Source organism: Anoplophora glabripennis, unplaced genomic scaffold, assembly GCF_000390285.2.
Source record: "Anoplophora glabripennis isolate ALB-LARVAE unplaced genomic scaffold, Agla_2.0 scaffold2, whole genome shotgun sequence".
Taxonomy (NCBI): Eukaryota; Metazoa; Arthropoda; class Insecta; order Coleoptera; family Cerambycidae; genus Anoplophora; species Anoplophora glabripennis.
In genome coordinates, this window is record NW_019416325.1 from 2,567,087 (window position 1) to 2,590,193 (window position 23,107).

Genomic DNA, 23,107 nt, shown 5'->3' on the forward strand with positions numbered 1-23,107 from the left:
AAAACAACATAATTTAAACTGAATTACTTCGTAATTCAGAGGGTATTTCTTAGTAGTTATTGAATTTGATTTAATCAGTGATCATATTTAGCTAAATTCTGCCAATACAAATGTAAGCGAACATTCAAATTTGGAGCTCTTATCGTAAAGGGAGTTTATTGGCCCATTTTGCACTAAAACATAAACCAATCATATCAAAGGCAAAATAGTAAGTCTGTGAAATTTTCCATGTGGTGTAGAGTTACAAAAATTTTACACTGTTCTGGTCTGCTGTACATCACGTACCTCTTTCCCTTTGTAAAATGGGTATGAGAAGTTTAGGTTTGTGGGCTTGAGCACTGGTAGGGTTCTTAACCTAAAAATTGGGGTAAATTACTAGAAGTGACAGTGTAATGTGTATGGATTCTACATGCAGTGATATAAAAATTTAAAAATATGCTTTTAAAATTTTGTGTATAAATTCGTCTAATACAGTTTCTTATAATTTCCACTGTAAACCATCTTTGTTGTGTTACTATTCATACAATCGATAGCTGGTGGGGGAATACGAATACATGTATAGTTGAGTTGCAATGAATTTACTTTGCGAGATCTTGAATTATAAAAAAATAGTGCTGCTGAAATGTTAATATTACTGGCAAAATGTAGATACATTTGTGCTGTTTTATTTTATTTATCAGTGACTTAAATAAATATTATTCTATATCGAAACGTTTCGGCCCAGAAGCAGTCCCGTTTTGTACAAAATAAGTGATTCAAACAATCAGGTAAACTTCATTCTCGAAAGTAACTTTTCCGCGATCTCCGACTTATGTTGTCATTCTTAGAACCTGTGCCATTAAAAAATGTCTAAGAGGACTTTGGCAATATTTAAGTCATGTGAAAACGTGAACCACGTTCAAAGGAAATAATTACATTTCAGGATTTTATGATGTAAAATTACGTCAAAATGACTACAAAAGTAGAAAAGCAGATGAATTGTGCAAATGGCCTTAAGTGCCATCCTGGTAGTTCAAAGACTTCTCCATTAAAATGTGGTGATCACTATTCACAATACAAGGAAGAAACATTTCAATTTGAAGTACCTCCAGAGGCCCCAGTTTTTTTCCCTACTGAAGAAGAATTTCAAGATCCCCTAGCCTACATAGCAAAAATAAGACCTATAGCTGAAAACACAGGCATTTGTAAAATAAAACCACCAGCAGTAAGTGTTTCAGTGTATTAAAATTATTATAGAATTTTTTATTTCAATAACTGTCATACAAAATGCAGGAGACATGTTCTTTTAATTACATTCTACATCACTGGACTCCATTATCTAAAATGAACATGATATTTTATTACACATATTTAAACATTTATCTGTGTATAAAACATATTATGTTTTTTTATGTTTAATTTGTGAAGAAAATTATTTAACATAGTTCTTTACTTTGACATACGGAAATTCCATAGTTAAATTAAAACATTATTAAAAAAAGATTTTCTTTTAACAAAGGTCAAAGTTTAAAAAAAACATGACAAAAAATTAAACAGTTATAAAAAACATAAATCCCAAATATAAAACACTCACTGCATAGGTACCTATATTATATAACAGGAATTAACACTAACAACGATGGAAAAGGGATTCGTAAATAAAAAAAATTATCAAACATAAATAATTAAACATCAATTTTTTTTTATAATGTTGAGATAAAATAGTTGAGAACCAATTCAGATACTTCAGACATTTTTAGAATATCCTGCTGACTGGACATTTTGATCAAATGATACCTGTTTATTGTTATGGTATTATGCTTCTCAAATTTCAAGATAAGTGTGTATTAATAAAGTCACACCAGAAGATAGGTATTTAGATATTTTTAAAATATGCCCTGCAGAAAGTATATTTTTATCACAGGATGTTATTTTTTTTAATGTTAGACATTTCAGTATACATCGAGGTTGTTATACTTAACCATATTCAAATTTTTTATTTATATTTTGGTAGAAACCACATAAATAATAATTTTTTTGTAGTTACATTAATATTTTAACTATATATGTAAACCAAAATTATTTATAGCATTGGCAACCACCATTTGCCGTAGATGTAGACAAATTAAGATTCACGCCTAGAATACAAAGATTAAATGAGTTAGAGGTAAGTTGTGTTAGTATTGCTTTTCTGAATATAAAACCAAATGGTTTGCAGGCAAAAACTCGTGTCAAACTAAACTTTTTAGACCAAATTGCAAAATTTTGGGAACTGCAAGGTTCTTCCCTTAAAATCCCCATGGTAGAACGAAGAGCTCTAGACTTGTACACACTACATAGGGTTGTTCAATTAGAAGGTACTCTGTCATATATAATAAACTATACAAATATAATTTAGTATTATTTTTACTTAAGGGGGTTTTGAGAGTGTCACCAAAGATAGGAAATGGTCAAAAATATCCCAAAGAATGGGATATCAAGTTGGAAAAAGTATAGGGACTATATTAAAAACACATTATGAGAGGCTGCTTTATCCGTTTGATGTTTTTAAACAAGGGAAAACTATCGATATCGTGAGTAATTTATAATTTACTATTTGAAATTTATTGTTTATGTATTCTCTATTTTAGAAATTTGAGCAGACTTCGGAAGACACTGAGAAAGCTGACAAAGATTACAAACCCCATGGTATTGTAAATCGGATGCAAATCAAACCACCTCCTGAAAAAAATGCTAGGCGGTCGAAGCGATTTGAAAATGATGAAAGCAAGACTGAAGTAAGATTATACAAATATATTTTTCGGTATCATTTCCATATGTATTTTTTAGAATTTAGCTCTTAAGATAAAAGAAGAAAAAAGTGAAGATGATGAAATGGGAAACAAGGAACTGCGACGTTTGCAGTTTTATGGTGCTGGACCAAAAATGGCTGGATATGACGATAAGAAAGAAACTAAACCCCGAAGCAAGAATATTAAATATGATTTTGATCCAGTAAGTGGAAATGTAATTATACTGTTTGTATGTTTTTAATTAAATTTCAGGTTGATATTAAGCTTTTCGTCTGTTAGTTCATGTAGTTTGGTGATGGATTGCATGTGTTATTATTTTGCTATAATTTTATAGCCGGATATTCTGTAAGAACAATTACATATAAATAACATTCGCAAGGGGTGCAATCTGTTTTGTAAAACTTAAAATCCGATGAATTTTTTAATACTCAGTTACTGAAATATAAAAACTGTATGTACTTATACAAAATAAGCTACAGAACTCTCTAATAGTATGATACAATTCAACTCATACTTATGACTTTTTGTAATATTTTATCAGTATCGTATTTCCCTATTTCGTAATTTTGACGAATATGTAGTATATAAGTAGAACACTGTATTTTCTAAATCATTTAGCTTCATGTTTTATTATTATTTATGTTTGTATTATTATGACCATTTCTTTTGCTTTTGACATGGGCATTTAACATGAAATCTAAATAAATATAATAAAAATTATATAAACAAAATTTCTGCACTGCATATCATGTATACATGTAAAAGTTAAATAGTGGTTTCTGTAAGTTTATTCGTCAGGTTTTTTTTTTCAATCTTTCCGTATGAGTAAAAAAACTCTTGAAATGCTCCTGCAACATTAAGAGCTTGATGCTAATCTTGTAAGATGTATATATTTTTGCATTGCCATGCTTTTTTATAATTTTGTCTGAGTTCCCCATTTTGATGACATTTTTGATAACATCTATAAAAAAAATTATTCGCTTGACAATTCGATTTATACCTATAAATTCCTATATTTTACTTTGATTTAATTATTTTTATTGTTACTTTAAAATAGGAAAATGGAAAACACATCTTCTTGTGTAAATATTAAAATAATTCATCAAGATTTAATTTTACAATTCACCCCTAATACGTGGTTTGTTATTAAAATTGTTTCTCGATTTTATAGCTTGCGAAATATGTCTGCCATAACTGCAATCGTGGTGACGCAGAAGAATACATGTTACTTTGTGATGGATGTGACGACAGTTACCATACGTTCTGTCTCATGCCACCCTTATCAGAAATTCCTAAAGGTGATTGGCGGTGCCCTAAATGCGTCGCCGAAGAAGTATCCAAACCCATGGAAGCATTTGGCTTTGAACAGGCTCAAAGGGAGTACACTTTACAACAATTTGGAGAAATGGCTGATCAGTTCAAGTCGGAATACTTTAACATGCCTGTACACGTGAGTTATTTCGATTCGGTATTCTAAAAATTGCTTTAAACATGTTCTTTGTAGATGGTGCCAACAGGTACAGTGGAGAGGGAGTTTTGGAGAATAGTTTCTTCCATAGATGAAGACGTTACAGTGGAATATGGCGCCGATTTACATACAATGGATCATGGATCAGGTTTCCCAACAAAGTCGTCAACTAACCTCTTCCCTGGAGACAAGGAATATGCCGAGTCAAGCTGGAATCTAAATAATTTACCAGTATTAGAAGGATCTGTACTTGGTTATATCAATGCTGATATATCAGGCATGAAGGTATTTTAGTAGTTTTAACTTTTTTACTGTCACTTGATAAATTCTTGAACTTTAGGTTCCTTGGATGTACGTTGGAATGTGCTTTGCAACATTTTGCTGGCACAACGAGGATCACTGGAGTTATTCGATAAACTACTTGCACTGGGGCGAAGCGAAAACTTGGTATGGTGTACCAGGAAGCAAGGCCGAATCTTTTGAGGAAACAATGAAATCTGCAGCTCCAGAGTTGTTTCATTCGCAGCCTGATTTACTACATCAGTTAGTAACCATAATGAACCCAAATATTTTGATGAACGCCGGTGTTCCTGTGTACAGAACTGATCAACACGCTGGGGAATTTGTGGTAACTTTTCCGAGGGCTTACCATGCTGGTTTCAATCAAGGGTAGGTATTTTCTTGAGACCTCGTTGTCTGTCGATTTTTGTAGACCTGGTTGCTGAATATGTCGATCTTATTTGTTGCAGTTACAACTTCGCGGAGGCGGTAAACTTTGCTCCAGCCGACTGGCTGCGGATGGGACGTGAATGTGTTTTACATTATTCACATTTAAGGCGTTTCTGTGTATTCTCTCATGACGAACTGGTTTGTAAGATGGCTCTTGATCCAGAGAAATTGGATCTGACCATAGCTGCAGCCACGTATCAAGATATGCTCGTCATGGTGGACACCGAGAAAAGGCTACGGAAGACTTTGTTGGACTGGGTAAGTCTGCAATATATTCCTTAGTGTTTATTGTTTTAATATCTTTATCTCAATATAATTTATTAAGTTGTTATTAACCGTCATAAATAACAGTTTATCTGTTACTGGTTGGCAGTATGTATGTTATGGACAATGTGATTAATTGGGCATTATTCATAATGCTTGGGCACTATGCATAATGACTAGAATAATTGGGCATAGTGATAGATATTTTTAAATTTGTCACATTGATCAGGCGCTATGTGTTATGCCCTAATGTGATATGTTTACAAATATTTATTGCTTCACCCAACTGGTCTAGTCATTATACATAGTCCTGGGCATTTTGTTTAGCGCCCAAACAATCAGATTGTCCACAACATATACAGGGTGATTCATTCATAATGTCAGTAATTTTAAGAGGAGATAGAGAAAAATGAGTATAATACGATGGCTTGATTAAAAAAAATTTAAATGCTTATTTAAGTCGAAAAAAAAAATTTTCAAATCATTATTTAACCCCCTTTTCAGACTTTTACTGACCGGCTGACGTCAGCCGGTTATTCACATTATTGCGCACGGCTACGATATAAACAAGGCGCCCTAGATGCAACGTTGCCATATTTATATATTTTCGCTCATTAAAGACAATAAATAAACGGTTTGCTCACGTCAGCCAATAATAATTTAAAATGCTATAAATTATTTTTTATAATTATGCAATCAACAGATTTCATATAACCCCATATACAAAAGTCCATAGGATTTAGGTCCGGCGAGCGCGCTGGCCATCTTATGGGCCCTCCTCTCCCTATCCACCGATTTGGACATTGATCGTCTAAAAATCCACGGACATCGCGACCAAAATGGGCCGGAGCTCCGTCGTACACATACCACATATCCCATAGCATCTGAAGGGGAAAGTTTTCAAACAATTCTACTAAAAATTTAAAGTAACGCCGCCCATTCAAATGTTCAGGTAGAAAATGCTGACCAATTAAACGACCTCCATATACTCCTGCCCGTACAATGACACCGAATCTCCTCTGAAAGCTAAACTGACGAGTATTGTACGGGTTTTCACCTGACCAAATGTGAGTATTTATTATGGCTGAAAAATAAATTAGCTCTATTTCACTTTAAATAAAATTTAGTGTTGAAGTTACAAAACTCCAAGAGTTCATATAATTTAAATTTCATTTCATAACCATTTCAATTTCATTACAGAAATAATGACATGAAAAACCAAAACTCACTAGATAAATTATAAAGAGAGGGTGAAATGTATGTAGTATTTAAATATTGATAGAATAAAAAACAATCGGACGAAGACAAATCAACAACTCGGTACGTGTTTCCCACCTAGGCTAACCTGTCCAGGTCATTAAACCTTTTAACCCACTTTTGACATGCACGTGCACTATATGACTGTAGTAGGATCGTATTCGATGCAAAGTAGAGCAAAAAGTCGGTATTTTATCAAAAGAAAATCGTGTCATCACTTTTAGGAGGCGTAAGATGAACCATTTCAAATTTAAAATGAAATTGAATGTAAAATCTGAAATATCGCTGCATACGCACTGTGTTCTGGTAGTAGCTGTAGTCACCCAGGTGCATCGAGTGTACGAAGTGGTCGGTAATACGTCATATACTAACCTGGCGAGCTTAGTCGTAAATCATAGAGCGCCTTCCAAAAACCAAGTAAACAACAGTGGCGCGTACAAAGGTAAAATGTAGTACATATGTACAAACATTTTTGTTTCGATACATGACAAATAGATATTTTACCTTAAATATTGTGGCAATCATTGTTATTTATTCATTAATGTTGATGCTAAAACAACAAATGAATAGGGATAATTGTTTTCGAATGTACGGTTATTACAATTTATCATTTTTAATATTATTAACGTCTTCACGTTTTATAATTTATTATGTTAAACTTTAGTGTAAATGTAAACTTTGGTGTAACCTAGGTAGGTACTTTCTGTTTTTGAGAAAGTAATATGTTTTTTACCTGTTTAAAATGCCAGCACGAGTAAAACAGCATTCATCCGTCCAAAGCACTTTGTTAATAAAGTTAGATTCTGCTGCACTTCGATTTAGGAACCAATTACAAAATTCAAGACGATTGGGGAAATCAGCTGGTTCTAAAGCTTGAACTTTTTGAAAATGGTACGGATTGAGTGAATTCTCGTGCAATATCCGTCAAACTTTGATTTATGATATCTCCAATAGTCTTGAAATTGTTCTTGTGGAAATAGTATAGGCTGCTCCTCGACTGAATTTGAAACAGCCTCTATCACATTTAAGTCATTTTGTCGATGTCCTGCGCGTTCTTTGCGCGATATGATAGACCCCGTGTCACGAAGACGTTGAACGGCTTGCACAATTGTCTGCGGGCTTGGGAAGTTCTGTATATCCGTGTAACCTGAGGGGTTATTTCTTTAATTATCTACCTTTAATTACTTATCTATTTAATTCTCGAAAGAGTTACTATTTAGCTCTCGAAAGGGAGTTTATTATCATTAGATATACTTTAGTCGACACGTGGGAACTTAGAAATGTTGTATGTCCAGAAAATGCATTTCAGTCACTTACCCTTTCATTGCTTACGTGGGATGTAATCCAATGGCTGGCTATACGGGGTAGTACTGAAGTTGGAGAAACAAAGGAAACACAAAACTTCCAGGAAGGGTTTTATTAACAATAAACAAAACAAACAAACAAAATAACAACGCAACGGCTCGACGACATTATTAATTAATTGATTCAATTGCGATAGCGTACCGAGATTCAGGGATTGCGCGCTTCATACAAAATTTAAAAAAACTATCAAAATTAATTAATTAGCCCGATACTTTAAAGTTAATAATTAGTCTGCTCAATGTGAAACTTAAGAACGAACTTGTTACAAATATTGATAATTTTCTCCGAAGGACTGTCTTGGCGACCTACTACTTGAAAACCATTAACCCTCCGATAATTTATGATGATTGAAATATCTTACTTTCCGAGAACTAATAAATAAATGCCTGCGNTGAATTACCCAACCTGCGTCTTATTGCAACTCGATTAAAGCAAGTGCAATGGCTTCGTGATGTCGAAGCTTACAGGAATAAAACGAACGTTATGGGTCTTGACGCGATAAAAGATCTCATTCGTGAAGGCACTTTGATACCGCCTCATGCTGAAATGGAAGAAGAATTATCAAAACTCCAAAGCATCCTTCAGACAAGTGAGGAATGGGAGGAACAAGCTAACGAGGTTCTAAAATCGGAAGACAATAATGTGTTGATCCAAGTCGATAAACTACTCAAGGAAGCGTCTAAAATTTCTTGCTTTTTGCCTAGTGAGGGTCACTTGTATGATTCGATGAAGAAGGCAAGAGACTGGTTGAGACTGCTGGAAGAAATGAATTCTGCAGAATATTATCCGTATTTTAGTGCCATGGAGGAACTGATAAAAAAGGGCAAGTCTCTGGCTCTCCATCTTGTGGAAGTTGATAGAATGAATGACTATCTCACGTTAGCGACTGGTTGGAAAGAGAAGACTAGTCGAGCATTCCTAAGAAAAAATTCAAACTGTTGTCTTATGGAGGCGTTGTCACCTAGAACTTCGACTCCTAATTCAGTAAAAAACAATAAGAAAAACAAATGCACGGAAGACGACACTAACCCGATATCCCTTACTAACGCGATGGATCCAGCTGCGGTGGTAGCTGTATTCAAAGACGCAGAAGACGCGGAAATGGCTATGATAAAAAAATTACGTACTGCAAATATGGCAAAGAGTTTAGACCCCAGTGAAGGACACACATTTTGTGTCTGCGGAAGGGGTCTGTTCGGGGTCATGATGCAGTGCGAATTATGCAAAGACTGGTTCCACTCAACCTGTACACAACTTCCAAAAGTCGCAACTACAAAGTACAAAGGAAATTTCACAAATATAGCGTTGCATTTGGGCTTTAAAGACTGTAAATTCCTCTGCCCGAATTGCCAACGCACGAAACGCCCTCGTTTAGACGTTATATTAGGATTACTAATGTCGCTACAAAAATTATACGTAAGAGTTCCCGAAGGCGAAGCTCTGCAGTGTCTTACTGAACGTGCCATGAATTGGCAGGACAGGGCCAGGCAGTTATTACAACACCCGGAACTGGAAAAGGCAAAGAATAAGTTGGCTATGTTTAGTCAGAAGTATAACGAAGCTGCGGCTAGGCAGAGAACGGAAAAGATTATTTCGACAGAATTGAAAAGGGCATCAAAGAATCCGGAGTTACATCAGAGAGTCCAGGAGATAACTCCTTACAGTGGTGTAGCAGAGGAAGGTGTAACGTGCGACAGTGGCATTAACGATTCAGACGATGCTTCCAGGGAATCCAAAGATTCTGACGACCGTATGGGAGAACACGCCTATTCCTTGCATCTTCCGAAAGTCGGTGACGGAGAAGATTACATATTGGATATCAATGCGGAAGTCAGAAAACAGTTAGAAGAACTGCTCATGGAAGGCGATTTATTGGAAGTTTACTTAGATGAAACTTTCGCTTTGTGGAAACTTATGCAGGCGTCGAGAGAACCTGAAAGAGAAGCTGTGCTAATCGATTTTGATGTAAGTTTTTTTATGTATTCATCTGAAAACTTAACCCTTTTGCTGCGGCTCCGGTTTTCAAATGATTTTCCCGCTGTGCTGATGTAGGCAAGCTATGTGGATTAGGGTGGCCCAAAAAAAACGAATTTTTTTTTTCGTGTTGTGAAAATATGTTAGTTTATCGTGTTTTAAAAGCACCCTCAAAAAAATTTTTTTTAGAGGTACTTGATGGTTAAATTTCAGCTCTTTCCAAATCCGTAATAAAAAATAGGGGTTACCAATGAAAAAACAACTTTGACCTTGGAATGACCTTGAAGGTAATTGTCAACGTCATGGTCAAGACTATCTTTGGATGTAAAATTTCCTGCTCTTTCCAAATCTGCAATTAAAAATAGGGTTCCCATTTAAAAAACTTAACTTGACCTTCAAATGATCTTGAAGGTCAAAGTCAATGTCAAATCCAAGGTCACCATCGGATAGATTTTTTGATTAATATATATTCGAGTTATTTAAAAATTTTTAAGAACTTTGAGGCCATCTAGTGGCCAAACGAAGCGATTTCGGATATAGGCGGACTAAATCCGCCTATTTTGAGTCCACAAAGCTGTGGTCTTCCGTTGTAAGTTATTCTGGGACACCCTGTATATCAGCTTCCTCGCAGTAAAAGGGTTAAGAACATTTATTTTATCACCTACTGTAGACTACTTTTCTTTTACTTTTTCCCCCCGTGTTAATCATTTGTTTAGATGACTTAATAGAAACAATACAGCCATAATAACACCACAACTATTTAAAAAGCTAGTGTATTTTATGTATCGATTGAAAGTTGCTTAAAAATAAACTTTTGGTTAAACGCTGCTAGCTCGGAATTAACTTATAAATGATTTGGATCGTTACTCTACGTCAAAATGTCAGAAACATCCTTCAATAATTATATAATCACTAGCGGACCTGACAGACGTCCTGTTCAAATGTTAAATTAATTAAAAAAACATCTATCGGATCTAATTGTGAATCTAAACCATTCTCGATTCCATTTGAACACACACAAATAATTTCATCAAAATCGGTCCAACCGTTCAAAAGGAGTTCAGTGACATACGCACGAACAGAAAAATTATATATAATAAACATTTGTCAAATATAAATGTAATTTTTGAAACGACTACTCAAAACTTCTTCAATAAACTAAGGTTAGAATTGCTAACTACTTCTAATAAATTTATTATGTTGAAGATTCTAATTAAATATAATAAGTACTTACTCTATTAAAAGCCCTCAAATCTAAAGAACGTTAAAACTTGTACAAATTTAGACAACATTCACAAATCACTTATTGCTTGCGCAAAGTTGTCAACTTCAATATCTAACTGCATATGAATAGGTGAAGATAACGCATGCAATGTTTATTTACAGAAGAATTTCATTTATCACCTGTTAAATGCTTTTTATGAATCAAAACTTCATTTAAAACTCCTGTTTCCAACTTTTAATCCTCTTTTTGTGGATTTTTATTTTTCCTCAATCATTTTGAAAAACAGAAAACCTGGAAATATCATGGGTCTCAAAAAATTAGGAAATTTCTCTCATTTTCATGGAATTTTTTAAAATTCTTATGGTAATCAGTCTTTATGTACAAGATGCAAGTGATGCTATGAATTTTTTCATAATTCTAGAAAATATAATTATATAATTATGCAGTAAATGTTACCTAAAATAGTATGGAAATGGTGAATCCAAAATTAAAAATAATTCTTATATTTTAAAAAATATATGTGTTATTTGCCAAATTCTAAAATCTATACTTATATTTTAACAGAATGTTTATTTACAGAAGAATTTCATTTATCACCTGTTAAATGCCTTTTTATAAATCAAAGCTTCATTTAAAACTCCTATTTCCAACTTTTAATCCTCTTTTTGTGGATTTTTATTTTTCCTCAATTATTTTGAAAAACAGAAAACCTGGAAATATCATTGGTCTCAAAAAATTAGGAAATTTCTCTCATTTTCATAGAATTTTTTAAAATTCTTATGGTAATCAGTCTATATGTACAAGATGCAAGTGATGCTATGAATTTTTTCATAATTCTAGAAAATATAATTATATAATTATGCAATAAATGTTACCTAAAATAGTATGGAAATAGTGAATCCAAAATTAAAAATAATTCTTATATTTTAAAAAATATATGTTATTTGCCAAATTCTAAAATCTATATTTTAACAGAATTTAAATTTCCATATCGAAATAATTATTCAAAAAAAAATGTCGGAATGAAATCTTTTTCAGTTGTGGTGCATTTATTTTTTACTTAGGCTTCTTGCATATTTTTTTTAAGTAGACTACACATCAATATCATAAGTTAAAACACATACTGGATGTTCTCAAAGTTGAGTCACTTATTTTAACAGCTGTTAGAACTCATAAAAAAAGTCGATTTACCCTAAATTGTTTATATAAAAGTGGTCAAATAAAGCAATTGTTAACAATTATTTAAAAAAATTTATATTTAAAAACTATAATACGAACCTGATTTATTGTCATTTTCAACCACTCCGTTGTAAAAGTACTGGGTATGTCTTTTTTTTTTGTAGTTGCACGGTTTTGAGTTCGCTCTTTTCGATTTGACAGTGCTAAATAATTCGTACAATAGTACGTGATACTATTTTTGATTTGTGGGCGTTTTGTGCAATAAAAATGGCACATGTTTATGAACACAATGAACTAGTGGACATAATATTAACTTACAGGGTGTGTCAACAAAATCAGCCGTAGCATGTCGCTTGTACGCAGAAAGGTTTCCTTTACGAAATCGTCCGGCTCCGTGGATGTTTGTAAATTTAGTTATAAGACTCCACGACACAGGGTATTTAAAGGAGCAACGAGGAGGTTACGCTGGAAGATGAATTGTTTATTTACTAACATGGACCTAGTGCTCGTTCTTGGGCCGTTTTCGACAATTTCTAAAATTTCTTCCTCGATCTCCATCATTTCGCGTGGAGGAGGTCTTCCAGCGTGACCTCCTCGTTGTTCCTTTAAATATCCTGTGGCACGGAGTCTTATAACTAAATTTATGAACACCCACAGAGCCGGATGATTTTGTAAAGGAAACCTTTCCGTGTACAAGCGACATGCTGCGGCTGCATGTTGTTGATACTCCCTGTAAGTTAATAGTATGTCCACTAGTTCATTGTTTTCATAAACATGTGCCATTTTTATTGCACAAAACACCGACAAATCAAAAATAATATCACGCACTACTGTATGAATTATTTAGCACTGTCAAATCGAAAACCGTGCAACTACAAAAAAAAATCATACCCGGTATCAGTAGTAAACAAACAATTTATGTTTTTACAACGGAGTGGTCGAAACTGACAATAAATCAGGTTTGTATTAGAAAATTTTTAAATTTCAATTTTTTTAAATAATTGTTAATAATTGTTTTATTTGACCACTTTTATATAAACCATTTTTGGTAAATTGACTTCTTTTTATGAGTTCTACCAGCTGTTAAAATAAATGACTCAACTTTGAGAACACCCTGTATTTTTCAATAAATAAAATTTATTTTTGAAATTTCATCTTATGAAAATAGTGTCATTTTCTCTTAAACTATAAATCTCCCAGTATGCCTATCTTGCATTTGGATTTTCAGGCAAGCAAAAATTGTTACAGTTTTTTTTTTCCTAAAATTATAAGTAAAAATGTGTCCCATTTTAAATATTTATGTGGGAGATTTAAAAAAATATGAGAAATGATGGTTATTGAAAAATGGAAATTGATTTAGAGCCTACACTTTTGCAACTTGGAATGTTTTTAAATCTAACCGGGAAACCTGCAAATATGTGAAAATTCATTGGTCAAAATAATTGTCAAACCGTACTATTTATCACTAGATAGCATCAAGAAAGCTGAAATTATTTTATTTTGTTTAAAATAATTGCAAAAGGCCTTAATACAAGGAAAGTAATGTAAATAAGAATTTTTTTTAATTTTGGAAATTTTCATTATTAGTTATTTTACACACTAGTAACACACAAAAGTAAACTATATATCTATAGGTCAGCTAGTAAACACGTATAATGAAAGTAGTTGTCAATTTGAGTTGAAGGTGAAAATAGTTGTACACTTGACTTGGAAGTAAGCATCACTGCTTACGAAGAATTGAAGATAAGCCAGGGATTGTTTATAGAGAAGATTCACATAAGTTGTGTATTGGTTCGTGTTAGCAACAAATTTATAACACACAAAGTTTTGTAAAGTATTTTTACAGTGTATTTCTTACTGTTCAAACCATGGACATTACATGGGTAAGTTATTCCAGTAACTATGGTGATTTAATTTAGCAAAGCCTTAGTTTCAAAAAACAATTAGTTGAAAATTTATTTCTTTACACAATTTGATGTGTAACGTATATATATTTAACGAGTTAATATATGTAGCTTTTCTCATTTGAGAAAGAAAATTTCCTGACATTAAAAGAAGTATATACCTTAATTGAGGCATTTATTACAGTGAATTTTTTTACTGTATGTTGATGTCACCTTTAAAAATGGCTGCCATTTTGCTTTTAAAAAAGGCGTGTATTAGTTAAATTATAGTAAAGGGAAGACATCTTTAAACGGTCTTACTTCTAACCGACTTGGTTTGTGAACAAATAGATTTTTCTTCATTGTTGTAGCGTTCAGTCTCTTCATTGACGGAATAGTGGACAAATTTTTTGAATTTAAATATACTTACTGTACACTGTGAAAGTTTTTCACATATTTAAAATAAGAACTACAAAAAAGAAAGAAAAGCTGCCTTGGGTTTATGTCATACAAATTGTCCAAAATAATAAAATATGTAAAGAAATGATTTCTGGAATGAAGAAAATATAGTCACGTCTTCAATTTACAAACTTAGAGAATTTAATAATGAGTGATTCAGTTTTTTTGTATAACTTTTACTCTACTCTAAAAAAAAAACAAAACTTCAATTACTTCTCTCTGTAATTTAATATTTACATAATCCGAGTCTTTAATTTACCATATACATGGCCCTTTTCTATATAACTATAAATTTGGCCAATTCTTTTTGTTTATATAATAGCAAGGATCTTGCAATGACTTGTTCTTTCATGAACCTAGTATTTTACTGATGAGTCCGTATTAGACCACTAACAAATGCTAAAATGACTGACACTCTGTTTATTAATACCTACTGTGGTATTAAGTATTTTAAAATTGACATTTTGAGAATATCTACTAAAGAAATACCTATAGCAGTAGTAGATAGAGGTACATAATTGATTATATTTATTGTTATTGAATTGATATCACATGATTCATTGAAATAGATAATTTGAGTATGTAAACGACGAACATTTATAGTTGTTTATACATTTCTTTTCACCTGCCATATTTCTTATCTCATTTTATTATGCAGATTTGTTTATGTACCAATTTTACTAGGATAGAGTTATCTTCAAGCCTTACCAATTTTATTTCATTAGGATTTTTGCTGTAGCGAGCAAGTGAGATAGGTATGCCAATTTTTTTTTTACTTTTACAGGCACATATGAAAAATACTCCCAAGAAAAGAGGAAGAAAACGTCTTTCTGAAGAAATAGAAACAGCTAAAAAAGGGGGAAAAACAGTAAAAGTGGAAGGTGAAAAAAAGATTCGTGGACGTAAAGTAAAAGATAACAAGGAAGTTACCAACAAAAAAAGAGGCAAGCGAAGAATTCGTCACTGCCAGTCGACATCTGCTCAATCAGACAGCGACGATGACGACGATGAAGCATGTGCTGCAAATGGCTGTCAGAAACCAACTGGGCAAAATGTAGATTGGGTGCAGTGCGATGGAGGGTGTGAACAGTGGTTCCACATGGCTTGTGTTGGGTTGTCAGCAGAGGACATAAACGAAGACGAGGATTACATTTGTATAACTTGTTCAAGAACAACAACTTATGAAAATTTGAATGACAGCCGATCAAGCAGTCCTAGATCTCCCGATTCAACTCAGCCTTCCACATCTAAAGACTTCTCATAGTGCAAACCATTAGTCACATGTTCATTGCATTTCATACAATGGACACTTTAAAAAGAAGTATTTTAGTAAATAGAGATGTACACAGTTCAGTTGTGATAATTTAAACGTAAGGATTGTAAAATATTTTTATTGTATCACTCTATGTATATTATTTGTCTAAAAAGTTATTTATCTTCATTTAAATTATGTCATTGTATATACTACTAAATCATTTTGAAATCTAATAGGTACAAAGTGAAAGTATGAAGAAAAAAGGAAAAACTTATAAACATAAATTTTTTAATGACAATTTTAAGCACTGCAAATTATTGTGGTATGACCCAGCATCCCTGCCTCAACTTCCTTTTCTCAACTTTATATTTTGTAACTGCATTTACCAATTTTATATTTATTACTATCGAAGCCAAATTTCTTCATATTGTGATCCTGGCAGTTTTTACTTTAGTTTTTATTGAAGGCAAGTTAATTGGTTTTAAAATTATTGTTAAACACTTTTCCAAGAGGGGAAGAGTATCTGGAAATTGTTAGTAATTTGTAGAGATGGGCACTTTTCGGAAAAGTGGGTTACGGTCATGTCCGTTGGACATGTCGATGAAATGTCCGGATATGTCGGGAAAAGTACTTTTGAGCTTGAATCTAATAAGGCACCTATGAGTGATGTCATGTTTTCACAGGTCATTGCTTGAGGGTACACGAAGGAAAATTTTATTTTATTATAAAATATGGACATATGAAAAGTTATGTTTTTAAAATCGGTTAAACAATTACTAACAAAATTACAAGAAAATTGCTAAATCTTTAATTTTTCATGTACCAACCTCAAACATTTTTTGCGGGAATTATGAATGCAACAAATAATTCCGTGCATACGCATACAACTTTTCAATCTTGAAAAGTGTCCTCAGGACATGTCCACTTTTCACCACATGTCCAGCTGACATGTCTGCGGCACATCTCTAGTAATTTGTAACTTAAATTTGATTAATATATTTTCCTGTTTGGTCTTTACAATTATCGAAAAATTTATGTTTATTAGTAAGCAGATAACACCACGATATCAACTCTAAATTGTAAGATTCCTTTATAAATTTCCAATGAAAACTACAATATTAGGTGCAATTAAATATTATGCTTTTGATAAATTATTAGAGGTACGGAGTGAAACGGAATTTGAAAATGAACTCTTAAGTGGTTCTAGGATGCATTGTATGAGTTTTTGTTAGGTTAATTGAAGAAATTCGAGTGCAAAAGTATACTTCCAAAACAACCAACTGACGTTATAAAATTTTTGGTCATGTTATCAGTGTTATAAGGTTTGTCATACGCTGTCGATTCAAGGCAGAAAAACTGAAATAAATTATTATTTTTAGAACTTAAATTTTATTTATAAGAAAATAGACTTTATTTCTTTCTATTAATTATGAGACTATTTTAGTTTTATGCCTTCAATGAAACAGAGGTCTCAACAAACCGATACTTTATATATGTTAGATTCTTTTTAATACATGTAATTTTGGATGTCACTTGTTTAATTTTACATTGTCATGTTTTACTTTTTTAGTCATCATTATTTTGTTGTTAAATACTGAATGTGATTGTCGTATCTTTTTTTTATTATTTTTAATTAATATAGAATGTGGTATAATTTTGTTTCCTTTTAGATAATATGCTTCTGTTTTTTTTCCCAGTTTATTCAAAGGTTCTTATTAGGGAATTACTTCTTACTAGGGCAAAACATTTTCGACTATGTGGATAGCTTTTGCTCTAAAAGTAAGAACGAAAAATTTTACTAAGACGTAGCAAGAATAAACTTTGTTATAAAAATTATGAAAAAATTAAGGCCATTTTATATACATAATATATTTTTTCATTTTTCGTGAAAATGTATAGATTAATAATATTTATCTTGTTGTAGTAACACATCTAATTATCAGTGTTTTGTTAGATTTTTTATAGCCATCAAATTCCTACTTTATTCTTTATTTAAGCAAATTAGACAATATATTTGAGTCGTCATTATTTACTGAGGAATATTTTAAAACTGTTAACATTTAATAGACAGGTAATTTTAGAAGTACCATTTATTTTTATATTCTTTTTTTTTTGTTTTGAATAGTTGAATAGTCTGTTTTGAATTTTTTGTCAATAAAATACTTTTGTATACATCATATTTTTGTCCCATGTAAAGTTAATCTTGAGAATGACTGAAGAGATATTGTGCTAACTATTTTTTTTTTCCCAAAGGTTGATCATTTCCCATTTCTACTTCTAAATGTTGATTATGTCAACCTATTTTTTATAGCTGATAATATCAGGGCCGTAATCAGCATGTTTATATTTTTTATCCTCCTGGTTTTTTAAATGCTCATCGTATAGAAATATGATAGCATTAGCTACCAATTAATGAATTATACCAAAAAACAAGACAAATATTTAACCAGAAAAACTAACTTCCTGGATACGGCCCTAGATAATATCGATCTGCTGTGGCAAATTGAAATTTTGTAATATTTATTTTGCATTTGCTTAACACATTTTAACGTTTACATTAAGGTTAATGGGACACGTAATATATGTATGTATCTAGGTATTAACGAGACTTCCGATTTATAAATTAGTTACTGTATTTTGAATTACTAGCGTTCCAACGGTTGTGGAAATTTTTCAGATTCAGTTTTCAAACATTGCCATAATTTAAAAGTTGTAAATAATATTTTTAAGAACAATAAAATTAATGCTCGATAAAAATTGATTTTTACCATTATTTGCATTGAATTTTTTATGTAAAAGTTAAAGAAAATATAACGTCAAATTAGATACTATGGAATACAGCTGTTGCCCGATTTTGTATTTTGCAAGAAGTTTATTGTGTGATGATAGATTTGTTTTTATGAAAAATCGTTACAATTTTGTCACGGTACCTTTATCTAGTCTACATAGTCAACAATTGGTAAAACTAGGTGTACCTGCGGTCTCTGAGAAGAAAATAATTTTTTTTTCTGCAGTTTTAGCAGTGGCGTAGTGTGAGGGGGCAGAGGGAGCCATAGCCCCGGACGGCATACGAAAAGAGGCGGCGGCAAGCACCACGATTTTTTTAAATCAAAAAATCCTATTTCAAACTCCAAATCGCGGGTAAAGTAGAGTAGAGTGCTAGCGAGCGACACCAAGTTTTCTCGAACGGACCAACAAGCGAAAGCGAAGGAGTAGTTATTCAATTAAACAAAAGAATAGCACTCCTTATTTTCATTACGTGAAGACTTAGTGGCAAAGCCCACGCTACGCCACTGATTTTTTTGTTATAATTTAGTACATTTTTTTACCTCTCTTAAAAGTACGCCGCTGACCGAAAGTTTCTTCCCACGTTACCACAGACAGTTAAGAGTCGATTATTGCCAGCGAGTTGAAAATGCTTACATTTTTTCATTCATAAAGGGTTTATCTTCAACTTGGGACCGATTGAAATCTGTTTTATCGGCGAATAAAATTGCGTAGACGCGATTTTATAGTTGGTGTCCCCTTATAAATTAGTCGGGCGGCCAAATTTTTGGGTAAATAGGAAGTAAAGGAACCATAGAACCCATACAAGCATTTTCATTAATATAGTATAGATGTTCACGTGGACGCTGAAGTCGAAAGCACAGATCACAGAAACAATGTCGAAAGGCCACATACCTAAAGGAAGGGTAGGTATTGTCTCTAGGTCTTTAGGTATGTGCGAAAGGCAGCCAAATTCCAAATTTACTCTGCTTTGGAAGCTTCCCGCATGCGCATTTCTTATGTGGCGTAGGCTAGATAATTTTAATGGAACCATTTTTACTATTATGTCTTAGTCTTTTTCGTATATTTTACATTCAGAAAAATCTAACCAGACCTACCTATCGATTTATTTTCGTAATTACGCGCCTCGAAGCAGTGGATTGGTCTTCTTTACTCTCTAGATACTATTGCCGCCGCGTGTGCGCTGCTACTTATTCCTAGAGATATAAAGATATCTAATTATAATTTATTGTATTGACTGTCGAATCGGTTTTGACCTTGACGTTGGTTTAGATAAATAGACACGTCTGCTAATTTGATGACGTCACTTTATCTGGCTTAAGTAGATAGTAGATTACAAATCAATATATAACCATATGGACATACCACATATTATGGAGATACATATATGTACAAATAATAATAGCTTTATTACACATTTGGAAACTGTGTAGTATATAACAAAAGGTACCTATTACGATTTGAATCGATCTGAATTAGATGTAAAACTTTATTTTTGAAAACAAAAACAGTTGTTCCAATGTTAAATTTATTAGTGGAACAAATCCCAGGCATAGCCCAATAATTTTCGACCTTCAAGGACTGTCAAAAGCATACTTTATATGGTCATGTGAAACGGTAATGGTAACAAGTCAATGAAAGCGTTTAAATTATTCATATATCTATATTTCTATTTTCGAGTACAAATTTATATAATTTATCAGCTGCTTTCAGTTTTGGATCAACAAAAACATTGTCGACACCAAATTCCTTAGTTCAATCTATAATTAAAAAATGATAGCCTACGGATTTATAGCCTTTTTTATAAAACATTATTAAGGTGGTACTAGAAAATTTAAGAAATAAATAATTAAAAAAATAATTTATTAACATTTACAATTTAATACTAAAAAAAATTTACAAAAACATTCTTTACAAATCTGTGAAACAACGTACTGTTTATTTACAAATAAAATTATAAATTCAGGCAATCTGTAATCCTGCAATATAGTCAACTGGCCAATTTTGCCTATATTGTAGTATTACTAATAATGATAATAACAAGAGAACTTAAATATACTAGTTTCTTCTGCACAGAATTCCATAACAAGCTAACTTTATTATTTACATTAAGTTACGTAGCATTATCTTAGATACAAAATTAATATAACCAGTCACACGTCTGTACTAAAACGTACAATTCACACTTAAAGACATACTTCCGTTGTTTAAAGTGGGTTAATTTGGTAAGGTATCATACAGAATATCCTTTGCCGACTGCGATAAATGATCAGGGAACTGAATGTCAAAATTAACTATAAGGTCTCCACGTCGAGAAGGTTCCTTTGGAAGAGGCAAGCCATAGCCTTGTATGCGTCTAACAGTATTTGGTTTTATAATTTCTTGCGTGTAGTATAGAGGTATCTTCTTTCCAGACATTGTAGGTACTTCAATGGTGCATCCACAAAGAGCCTGGAATAAGAAAATATAATAACATTAGTATATAAAAAATATGTAATCTCAAAATGTGAATTTCTACTTTTTAAAATTATTTTGCTATAAATAACTCGATGTTATTTTAAGTTTACAGACGTCACAGTAGGTCAAGTAATAGTATCTAATTATAGATATTACTGAAAACCTATATTTAATTAAAATGGACACATTTATTATAAAATTTTATTTAAAAAAATTTGAATATTCCGCTTACCTGTTTCAATGAAATTTTTGCTGTATATCTGATATCACTGCCTTCCCGTTTAAATAGAGGATGAGGCTTGTCTCTGATAATAAAAACTATATCTGCAGGAATTTTGTTCCTTCCTTGGTCACCTTCCCGTTGGAATGTAATTTTGGTGCCAGCCTTCCATCCTGGTTTTACATTTATCGTTAGGACTTTATCTTCTTTTTTGGTTGTTCCATCAGGTTGTAAAACCTTTCTACTAATTTTCATTTTCTTTTGACATCCTTTGGTTATGTCTTCAAGAGACACATAGAGATCATGTTCAATTGGGGGATCTTGTATTTTGTCTTTGTTTCTATTGGGACTACCATGAAAATTAAATGAATGGCTACGGAAGGCTCCTCCAGGTCCTGTAGTTCTTTGTGGTCCTCCAACTCCAAGAGAAGCAAACGGATCATCAACATCCATATCATCGTCATGTAATCCAAACATTCGGTTGTTGCCAAAATCAAAGAATGCCGAGAATGGACTGGAATTTCCAAAGAACTGAGCAAAAGTGGCTCTTGGATCTCCATGGTATGTGTAACTGAAGTTTCCAGTGTTTCCATTTCCTGTTCCTCCAGGGACACCTCCTTTTAGACCTTCCTCGCCATACTTATCATAGATATCACGTTTCTTTTTGTCCGAAAGCACTTCATAAGCTTCTGCGACTTCTTTGAATCTTTCCTCTGCGCCTGGAGATTTGTTCTTATCTGGGTGATATTTTAAAGCTAACTTTCTATAAGCCTTTTTTATATCGTCATCGCTGGCACCTTTTGCTACTCCCAAAATACTGTAGTAATCTTTTCCCATCTTTTACACACACTCACTTAACTTTTTAACAGTTACGAACACAGATGTTAATTACAATAAAAGTCAAAAAAGGAATATTACGCAAAACACTCAAACACGTCTGTTCGATTTCGTAGCAAAATTCTCACTCCGTTGCGCAGGAATCGTCTCGCCTTATATATTTAAAGGTTATAGTCGAGAACACTCACGACTTTTCTGGAATGTACTGGAACCTCAACGGCGTAACGTATTGTTGGCCTATTTTATCTTAATAGATAATGGATTAATGCTAGTTAAATATTCTAGAAATTTAGATTTCATTGGTGTGTTTCTAGTTTTTTTATTTATCTAAGTTACTACGTTCTAATATAAAGTTGTATCTAAAGAGAAAACATATTTCAAAGAAAACACGAATCTACTGCACTGGACTGTTGCCTACAAACTACATTTTCATACACGGCGGCAATTTTAAATATCTTTCTAGAATGCGTGGGCAGAACGACTATTTCACTACATGTTAAAAATATTTAGCCAATGTTGGTCCAATGTGATATTTATTTTTTAATAAGTCTATCATATTGATGTACCCAGGTTCCTACATTAAAACAATAATATTCATTTCCATCTATGGAACTTAAATAGATATGTGTATTAATTGCATCGTTAATTGTGTTTCCATAAGTAAAGGGTAGTGTTTTACGTTAAATAAATGGATTCAAATTCCATTTAAAAAATAAATGTCGCAGGAAAGTTTTACAATATTATTAATTGTTAATAAAATATTTTTGCACTCTGTTGGGAAGTCTGCCAAAGACCTTTTTATGCCTTGACAAGTGCAGTTAATTAAATATATGTATATGTAATTATTTTCTAAATAAACTTAAAAAAGTCCGGTTAGACTAAAAATTAACATTTCGTTTAAAATAAATATATCTATAATTTATTAGTTCCTAATAGTCTAGCATAATAAAATTGCATCTATAACAAAATTAAACAAC

The 23,107-nt window shown here is 32.4% G+C and overlaps 2 protein-coding genes across 2 annotated transcripts; one reads left to right on the plus strand and one right to left on the minus strand.

The window, feature by feature from the left end:
• The first annotated feature begins 166 nt into the window (after window positions 1-166).
• Window positions 167-17,414, plus strand: LOC108916148 (lysine-specific demethylase lid). The gene is made up of 12 exons (XM_023454111.1): window positions 167-1,204; window positions 2,069-2,146; window positions 2,198-2,336; window positions 2,395-2,552; window positions 2,610-2,756; window positions 2,809-2,973; window positions 3,943-4,221; window positions 4,276-4,524; window positions 4,580-4,908; window positions 4,989-5,226; window positions 8,236-9,819; window positions 15,359-17,414. Exons 1-12 carry the CDS (start codon window positions 950-952, stop codon window positions 15,836-15,838), a joined length of 4,101 nt encoding a protein of 1,366 aa, XP_023309879.1. The 5' UTR covers window positions 167-949; the 3' UTR covers window positions 15,839-17,414.
• A 3,044-nt stretch (window positions 17,415-20,458) lies between these two features.
• Window positions 20,459-22,276, minus strand: LOC108916225 (dnaJ protein homolog 1). Its single transcript, XM_018722440.1, has 2 exons — window positions 21,306-22,276; window positions 20,459-21,067 (listed from the first exon to the last, which is right to left on the minus strand). Exons 1-2 carry the CDS (start codon window positions 22,128-22,130, stop codon window positions 20,834-20,836), a joined length of 1,059 nt encoding a protein of 352 aa, XP_018577956.1. The 5' UTR covers window positions 22,131-22,276; the 3' UTR covers window positions 20,459-20,833.
• Between the last annotated feature and the right edge of the window lie 831 nt (window positions 22,277-23,107).